The sequence below is a fragment of the Heterodontus francisci genome, chromosome 2 (assembly GCF_036365525.1).
Source record: "Heterodontus francisci isolate sHetFra1 chromosome 2, sHetFra1.hap1, whole genome shotgun sequence".
Classification (NCBI taxonomy): Eukaryota; Metazoa; Chordata; class Chondrichthyes; order Heterodontiformes; family Heterodontidae; genus Heterodontus; species Heterodontus francisci.
Genome location: NC_090372.1, coordinates 93736175 through 93746116, shown reverse-complemented (window position 1 = coordinate 93746116; position 9942 = coordinate 93736175). Strand labels below are relative to the sequence as shown.

General features: G+C 42.0%; 1 protein-coding gene across 1 annotated transcript; it reads left to right on the top strand.

Annotated features, from left to right (window-relative positions):
• Positions 1-3708: 3708 nt before the first annotated feature.
• Positions 3709-5964, top strand: LOC137380668 (interleukin-6-like). The gene is made up of 6 exons (XM_068052873.1): positions 3709-3724; positions 3827-3993; positions 4106-4219; positions 5039-5185; positions 5293-5464; positions 5744-5964. The coding sequence occupies exons 1-6, from the start codon at positions 3709-3711 to the stop codon at positions 5962-5964; spliced, it is 837 nt and encodes a 278-aa protein (XP_067908974.1).
• The last annotated feature ends 3978 nt before the right edge of the window (positions 5965-9942 follow it).

Genomic DNA, 9942 nt, shown 5'->3' with positions numbered 1-9942 from the left:
CTTCAAAGATCGATCCACATGCACCCCAGGTCCCTCTGTTCCTGCACACTCTTTAGAACTGTACCATTACGTCGATACTGCCTCGTCCTATCACTTCTGCCAAACATGTATCACCTCACACTTATCAGTATCAAATTCCATTTGCCACTTGTTTGCCCATTCTGCTAGCCTGTTGCAGGCAGTTCATATCATCCTCACTGGTTGCCACTCCTCCAAGTTTGGTATCATCAGCAAATTTTGAAATTCTACTCTGTATACCAAGATCCAAGTCATTTATATATAGCAAAAACAGCAAGTGGTCCAGGACTGACCTTGGGGAACACCACTGTCTACCATCCTCCAGTCTGAAAAACAACTATTTACCATGACTCGCTGTTTTCTGCCCTTAAACCAATTTTTTTTATCCAATTGGACACTGACCCTCCTATTCTATGAGCCTCAATTTTGTTGACCAGCCTTTTATGTGGTACTTTATCAAACACTTTCCTAAAATGCATATAAACAACATCCACTGCATTCCCTTCATCAACCTTTTCTGTTACTTCATCAAAAAATTCAATTAAATTAGTCAAACATGATCTGCCTTTTACAAATCTGTGCTGGCTTTCTGTAATTAACTCAAACATCTCAAAGTGCCTGTTGATTTCTTCCCTAATTATTGTTTCTAAAACCTTACCCACAACTGATGTAAAATTAACTGGCCTGTAGTTGCTAGGACTGTCCTTACACCCTTTCTTGAATAAGGGTGCCACATTTGCCACTCTCCAATCCTCTGGCACCTCTCTTATGTCTAGGGAAGATTGGAAGATTCTGACAAGCCCCTCTGCTATCTCCACACCAATTTCCTTTAGCAAACTGGGATGCAAGCCTATGGACTAGTCTACCCTAAACATAGAAAATCTTTCCAGTACTTTCTCCCTCTCAATTTTTACCCTCTCCATTGTCTCTACTCTTTCCACTTCTGCCAATATTTTGTCAGATTCCTCTTCCTTAGTAAACACCAATACAAAGTACTCATTAAGTATCCTAGCATTGCTCTGTGCCTCTAGGCATATATTAATTACCCTCTTTGTCTCTAATAGGCCCCATTCCACCTCTTACTACCCACTAACTCTTTACATACCAGTAGAAGATCTTTGGGTTCCCTTTTATGTTGTCTGCCCTTCTATTCTCATATTCTCTCTTTGTCAGTCTTACTTTCCTCTTCACTTCCCCTTTCAACTTATTGTATTTGGCCTGGTTCTCGCTTGAAGAATTCACCTGGCATGCATCATACACCCTCTTTTTTTGTTTCATCATATTCTCTATCTCCCTTTCATCAAAGGAGCCCTGTATTTGGTTCTCCTACCTTTCACCCTTGTTGGAATGTACCTAGCTTGTACCTGAAGCATCTCTTCCTTAACAATAACCCATTGTTCCATTATAGTTTTTCCTGTCAGCCTTTGGTTCCATTTTATCCTGGCGAGATCCTTTCTCATCACCTTGAAATTATCCCTCTTGTAATCTAGTCATTCTACCTTATGTCTTTCCTTGCTTTTCTGCATTCCAAGTCTAAACTGATGATACGATGATCACTCTTACCCAGGTTCTCCCCCACAGACACTTGGTCCAGTTGCCCCACCTCATTTCCCAGCACGAAATACAGAAATGCCTCTTTTCTAGTTGGGCTGAGCACATACTGATCAAGGAAGTTCTCCTGAATACAATCCAGAAATTCCTCCCCCTCCTTTTCCCTTTACTCTAACATTATCCCAATCGATATTTGGGTAATTAAAGTCCCCGATATCACCACTCTATAGCTCTTGCAGGATCAGATTTGCTCCTCTATCTCCCTGGCACTATTTGGAGGCCTATAGAATACCCCTAGTAATGTGATCCTCCACTTTTTGCTTCTCACCTCTAACCAAATACATTCTGTCCTTACCCCTTCAAGGGCATCCCCTCTTTCCAACACTACAATGTCTTCCCTAATCAGGAATGCCAACCCACCTTCCTTTTTTCCTTCTTTGTCTTTTCTGAACACTTTACATCCTTGTATATTAAGCACCCAGTCCTCACCATTTTTAAGCCACGTTTCCGTTATTGCCATTACATCATATTCCCACACAGCTATTTGTAACTCATCAACTTTATTCACCACACTTTGTGCTTTTACATACATGCACTATAATCCTGCCTTTGCATTCCTCATAGCTCTTCTCAGTCTGCTCTTATTTAATATGTTGAACTATACCCTTCTCCAGTACTGTCCAACACTCTCATATTATGCACTTTATTTCTCTTTTCTACTTCTATTTGCAGGTGCCCACCCCCCTGCCAGTTTAGTTTAAACCCTCCCCAACTACACTAATGAACCTCCCTGCGGAAACCTTGGTCCCAGTCCTGTTAAGGTGCAACCTGTCCCTTTTGAATATGTGCTGTCTGCCCCAGAACTGGTCCCAATGCCCCAAGAATGTGAAGCCCTCCCTCCTGCAACATGCTTCAAGCCACACATTGATCCTCCCTATCTTCCTATTTTTACTCTTGCTAGCATGTGGCACTGGGTGTAATCCAGAGATTACTACCTTGAGGTCCTACTCTTTAACTTCCTCCCCAGCTCCTGAAAATCTGACCGTAAGACCTCAATACCCGCTCTCTATATTGTTGGTACCAACGTGTACCACAACTGATGACTCACTCCCTCCCCTCTGCAGAATCTTACATTAAAAAGTGATCCATGGAAGAATAACCACTAGGTGAACAGTGCAATAAAGACAGAAAGTGCTGAAAATACTCAGCAGGTTTGGCACATCTGTGGAGAGAGAAGCAGAGTTAATGTTTCAGGTCAGTGACCTTTCATCAGAGCTGATTTCATCAGAACTCTGCTTCTCTCTCTGCATTAGTGGGCGGCACATTGGCGCAGTGGTTAGCACCGCAGCCTCATAGCTCCAGCGACACGGGTTCGATTCTGGGTACTGCTTGTGCGGAGTTTGCAAGTTCTCCCTGTATCTGCGTGGGTTTCCGCCAGGTGCTCCAGTTTTCTCCCACAGCCAAAGACTTGCAGGTTGATAGGTAAATTGGCCATTGTAAATTGCCCCTAGTGTAGGTAGGTGGTAGGAGAATGGTAGGGATGTGGTAGAGAATATGGGGTTAATGTAGGATTAAGTGGTTGTTGGTCAGCATAGACTTGGTGGGCTGAAGGGCCTGTTTCAGTACTGTATCTATAAATAAAATAAACATGCTGCCAGACCTGCTGAGTATTTCCAGCACTTTCTGTTTTTATTTCAGATTTCCAGCATCTGCAGTATTTTGCTTTTATTTTGGTGAACAGTGCAATTAGATTTTAATTCTGAAATACTTTCAGAGAATTGTTCTATTTTCTTTCTTTTAAGCAACATTATTTTCAGTCTATAGAGTGGTTTTGTCGTGAGGATTTATTTTTGCCAGCAAAAAACTGTCAATCCGCTGTGTCTAACTTAAGTGTCGCAGTAATCTTGGGAGTTCAGGTGACCTTATCTGAACCTGGCATTGTATGGTCACTCCTGAGCACCCTATACCTTGGTGCACATCAACGGTGAGTAATTGATTCTGTGACGTAAAAAAAGTCAGAGGAAATTACTAATTGGATTTTCCCCAAAGGTAGCGATTAATAATAAATAGTGGGGAAAGGGCTGGAGAGAGCGACAAGTTTCAGAGCTTTGTGCAAAGTCCGGAGAAGAACAGCTGAACATGAGATCTGTCCAATGTTAGTGAACACTGCACCCAGTTATCTATCTGTTAATACCTCGTTTCAGAGAGAGTTGGGGGAGGTGTGATTTCTCATTTCATTCTGTCTCTTTTCCTGCAGATTTCTGCCAACTTTTCTTCTTGCTGTTTGGAAGAGTTGCTGCTTTCCCTGTGTCGGACCAGGTGGAAACGGCGGAGAGTTTCCCTGCAGCAGCCCGGTCCTGTTCAAGCTGCGCTTCTCTAGCAATGGAGATCCGGAACACAGCGGCTGAACTACGGGACACTCAGGTGAGTCAGGGGTTAGAAGTGAAGGACTGGGAATTGGGGCTGGGAGCTGGAGCTTCACAGCCTTTGGATCGGGATTCATTCACTCACTGTGTGACCTTTCTTTTCCTTGCAGCTGTGTGAGTATTTCTCGTTATGTGACGGAGACTGGAGCTCACTGCTCAGTTACGATTTCGACCTGCCAAAACTCCGAACTCAGGACAGATGCTTAAAGATGAATTTCCACAAGGTGAATGGCAACGAGTGGGAGCAGGAGTTTCAGAGTAAAGTGGGACATCACAAATGACACACACACGCATCTATAAACATATATATAAAGCAGACCGGGTCACTTTTAGCCGCATTTTCTTCTTAGATTACGATGGTTACACCAAACAACCTAAAGAAAATTGATATAAAAGCAAGAAATGCTGGAACCACTCAGCAGGTCTGGCAGCATCTGTGAAAAGAGAAGCAGAGTTAACGTTTCGGGTCAGTGACTCTTCTTGGGAACTGACAAATATTAAAAAAGTCACAGGTTATAAGCAAGTGAAGTGGGGGTGGGGTAAGAGATAACAAAGGCGGTCTAGATTGGACCAGGCCACATAGCTGACCAAAAGGTCACTGAGCAAAGGCAAACAATATGTTAATGGTGTGTTGAAAGACAAAGCATTAGTACAGATTAGGTGTTAATACACTGAATATTGAACAGCAGCAAGTGCGAACCTGAAAAAAAAGTGGGTAAGCAAACTGAACAAAGATGAAATGAAATAAATGCATCAGAAGGGGTGGGGTCAGAGGGAAGTGAAGCGGAAGGAGGATCTGGAGGGGCATTAGTCCCCATCAGCTGCTGGAGCTTGCGTTCCTTAACACCCAAAAGGAAGAAAAAAAGTTTTTTGCTAATGCGTTGGATGAGCTGAATACAGATCAACAAAGACTAGGACACATGTTATACATTTTACAAAATACCTGCAGAAATACACCGTTTGTTTGAAGTTAAGGTGCAAATCTTCAAAACATAGTAAGGAGGCTGTGGCAAGCTTATACCTTAATTGTATTATTTTTCCAGGAAACATGCCTCAAAGCGATTGCCTCTGGCCTTCAGAAGTACAAGCCCTTCTTGTTATTGGTGGAAACATCCATCGCGAGTTCAAATGACCAAGTGATATGGATGCGATCCAGCACCCAGCGCCTGGCTGAATTGGTCATGAACCAGGTAAGTGTGAACAGAAACAATTACTAAAGCAGCTGCTGACAGTCAGTGGGTGTACTGGAATCTGAGAACCTGAGTCACTGACTGTTCTTGTTTCTTTTTTCTTTCAGGTAAATGCTGAGTTTGGCAGCACTGATTTGGCCGAGAGTGAGCTGGAGGTTTCAGCCTCAGCCCTGGTGTCAAGAGTAGATTGGAACAAGCAGGTGAACATGCATGTCATCCTTCGAGACTTCACTCGATTCATTGAGAAAACAGCCCGAGCCATTCGCTTCATGACATCGAGTCTGTGAAATGATACAATGAGCTTACCCCGAGATTTGGTTGATTAGGAGCTCAGGCTTTCAATACACGGAGGTTATTTATTTTATTTATTTATCTACAAGAGAGCTAACAAGTGGGTGTAGTGCAGGGAAAAATAGTGACAACATTGCAGGATCGGTTGGATTCAAACCAAATCGGATGGAAAGTCCACTGGCAAGTTGTTCTGACAAAAATTGACGGGTCGCCAATTCTTCCTCTCCACTACACCCCCGGAGTCTCTCAATCTCTTGCTTACATTAGAAGTTGATGATTTAGTTGTGCTGGGTTTCAATAGCTTTCAATGGTCGTACATCCAGTTGCTACGGCGGCTTGCTTGTTTTGACAGCTACCCAGAACACATACACTGCGCTGCGGAGCTCGGCTCGGTTCAGCGCAAGGCAGTCAGCGCCTCAGCGTATGAACGTTGTAGTTCAACATTTAGTCAAACCATCTTTCAGCAGAATGTTCTGCAAAAGAATTGATGTACTAGTGCATTGCACTAAATATTACTGTAAATTAAGTTGTTACGCAAATGTTAACTGTTTGGAAAATATTGTTTACACTGTTCAATGTTATTTATATTTAATTGTATATTCTTTGCTCCATCCTTTATTTTAATAATATTTATAAACTATGGTGTATTTATTTTTGTTTATATTGGGTAATGTTGAACTGTGTGAAACTGGCCTGTGGTATTTATGCAAGTATTTATGTATGTGTTAAGTACTTTTAATTATATCTTTAGATTCCTAAGTTGTAGATCATTTTTCACTGACGTTTTCATTAAAATTGAGATAAATTAACTTAACTATTAAAGACTCGCTCAAACCAATTAAAGAAAAAGACTTGCATTTATAGGGCTGAATTTTTTAGGTCCCCTAGCGATGGGAACAGAGGTGGAGGGAACCCATAAAATTGTGAAGGAAGGCGGGGGCAGAGTGTCCTTGGAATTTAGTCCTGGGCGAGGAAGGCCGAAGATGGCCTTCCAGCCCAGAGGCAAATTGAGACCCTTAAGTGGCCACTTAAGGACCTCTTCCCACCGCCACTGGCATTTTACGAACAGCAGGGACGGGCCTCCACCACCCAGTAAATCAAGGGGACCTCCCTGTGGCTTGGGGGCAGGGAGCCTCCTCCTTAGGCATCCTGTGGTCCATGGAGAACCCTCAGCAGTAAAGGCCTGCCCTCCGCTAACAACCCTCAATGCACTCCTGGTGGCACTGCCAATACTACTGAGTTGCCGACCCTCTGATTTGCCAGCAGCTCTGGGAGGCAGGATCACCATCCACAGACAGTTTAGTGCCGAGCCGAGTTCCCCTCATCTTTTGGGCCCACCATTGAGACCCCTGCCGGCTCCATAAAATCCAGCCCATATAGTGTGTTACGACCAGGTGAGAAATGTGTCTCGGGGTCTTTTTCTGTCTTTACACGGTCTTATTGTAACAGGGTTTTATTTTAAACACACTGTTTTGAGCTCCCATTTTTGTGAATCATTGTTCACAACTTTCCAGTTATAAGGCAAAGAAATGAGCACCAACAGGCTTTCTTTGGTTTAAAGAAGAAAGATGAGATTTATTAAACCTTAAACCTAAACTCCAATATGGTTCACGCCATTGGATATATGCGCGCCCACACTAGCATGCACACGTGATACACACATGTAAATAAGGACAGAAAGAGCAGAAGAAAAGATAAGTAGAACAGTTTGAGGCAATATCTTGTAACTGTTTCTTGAGCTCGCTGTAGTTCTTGATTGAAGATATGGTCTTTCATTTCATTGGGTCTTCTTAAGACCTTGTTCATGTATTAAACCTTTCTCTCTTTGAGTTTCACGTGTTTTCACAAGACTCAGTTCTGTGGGAAAGAGATGGAGGCAGGCAGAGATGAGAGCAGATGTTCTCAGTCCATGAGCACACTGCATTCTGTTCCAATGCTTTGTTGGAAGTTCAAATTCAACAGTCAGTTAGTCATGTGACTAAAACTGATCTGATACTTCTGTGTATTGTGGAAGCAACTGCGGGGTCCCCATTGTTTCAACATTGTCTGGTACAAATGTCCTTTCAGTCATGGCTTGCAATTTCAAGTTTTTGTTCATGTGGCAAAATAATGTGTGCCTCAGTCTTGATAGGTTTGCCTGACATCGCCTTTCATGACCACCAGACTTTCCAAAGCACTTTAAGTCAATTAAGGATTTTTGAAGTGTAGTTACTGTTGTAATGTAAGAAATGTGGCAGCTAATTCGTGCACAGCAAGTTCCCGTAAACATCAACGTGATAATGACCAGGTAATTTTTTTTGTGATGTTGATTGAGGGATAAATATTGGCCAGGACACCAGGGATAATGCCCCTGCTCCTCTTCAAAATAGTGCCCTGGGATCTTTTACACCCAGCTGAGAGGGCAGAGAGAAGCTCGGTTTAACATCTCATCTGAAAGACAGCATCTCTGTCAGTTCTGCACTAGACTCTCAGCCTAGATTGTTGTGCTCAAATCCTGGATTGGGACTAGAACCCACAACATGCTGACTCAGATGTCAGAGTGCTACCAACTGACCAACGGAAAATTACTTGAGAAACCCCGAACTAGAAACAGTACCAGATTATTGTCCCTATTTTATAGTACCACCTATAATCAGAATCCCATTGCAAACATACATTTTTGATCTGGGTGTAATATATTTGATAAAATAAATGTGAAAATATTTTAAGAGCATATTTTAATTTGGTTGCTGTCATAGAGTCATTTACAGCACAGAAAGAGGTCATTTGGCCCCTCGAGTCCATGCCAGCTCTCCATGGAGCTATCCTGTCAGTCCCACTCCCTGGCTCGATCCCATAGCCCTGCAAGTCTATTTCTCTCAAATGGTCATCCAACTTCCTCTTGAAGTCAGGGATTGTCTCCACTTCCACCACCCTGTGGGCAGTGAGTTCCAGGTCATTGCCACCCGCTGCATAAAAAGTGCTTCCACATGTTCCCTCTGTGTCTTTTGCCCTAAACTTTCAATCTGTGTCCCCTAGTCCTTGTACCATTAATTAATGGGAACAGTGTTTCCTTGTCTAACGTATCTAAGCATGTCATAATCTTGTACACTTCTATTAAATCTTGCCTCAATCTCCTTTCTTCTACTGGTACTATTTCAACTGCAGCAGAGATAGCTAAGAGGAAATCTAATACAGGTTCTTAAAATCATGGAGCTTTTGATAAAGAGTAGGAAAGGCTATTTTCACTGATTGAGCACTCATTGACCAGGGGTCATCATTTACAATTAAGAAACAATGAAGAGACAGGTAGGAAAAATTTCATTCTGAGTTGTTGAACATGGAAGGCTTTGCCACGTGAAGTGATTGAGGCAGAGAGTTTTGTACCTTTTAGGAGGAAATTGATAATTATTTGAAACAAAGATAGAGCTAAAGAAGGAATGAGGCAACAGGACGGTGTGATATATATTAGATTGCACCACCAGAGACCTGGCATAGACATGATGGGCTGAATTGCCTCCTTCTGTACATTAAGCATTTATAGTTCTAAGAGAATGAGAGGACTTATCAGCACAAGAAGGCAGGAGATCATAATTCTTAGACAGCAGGTTGAGAGGTTCTGATCTCTTGAAATAATAAGCAACAGAACTAGAACAAAAACTGTTTTTTTCCCCCCAATCTTGGTAGCAATGCGACTTCAGATACTTGATGCAGAGGTACGCAATCCTGTTAACTTTTTCACACTAGTAGTGTATATGATCAAATAATTCATAGCGATTAAGTTAAATGGATGGTTACAATTTCTAGTTTTAAATTAATCTTCTAAAATTATGAGAAGATTTTATTGATTGTGGACAGATTACTGGTAGAAATGTTTTGGTTATAATAGATAAAAATTTAAAGGATTGTTTATGGAAGTGAAAAAGGTTATGTGACCAATAAGACAGAAGGATGTAAGTAAAGGCAAAGACCTACTATACAAGTCGACAAAGGAAGAGCTCTAAGTGAAGGGAACATTACTAACTGAAAATTATTAACAAATCTATTAATGACATTCTACCTCTTAAAGACTAATATGCCATCATACTTTCTTCCCTAAACCTCTAATTATCTTAAACTGGTAAGCAAGTAGAAAGCTGTCCTAATCACTACCCAACTGAAACTTCATACCAGGAATTCCAGTTTCCCCATGTTGGTAAATCAGCATTAAATTGCTCTACAGCCTGTACTCAGCCACCTTCTCTGACAAAGTAGCAGTTGAGCCCATTTAATTGTTAGTAGTGCCTCCAGGCTAGGGAGGGGGAAAAAAATCATTCAGTATTCCAATACTGATCATTATCCAGTAAATCCTGCTGGGAAGTATGTGAAGATTAGGCGTGGGCACAATGAGGCTCAATTGTGGTCTATCCGCTCACCTTCTCCAATTGAATACACTGCCAACCTACAAAGTCGAGGCCCAATTTGTTTTTTTCAATTCATTCGTGGGA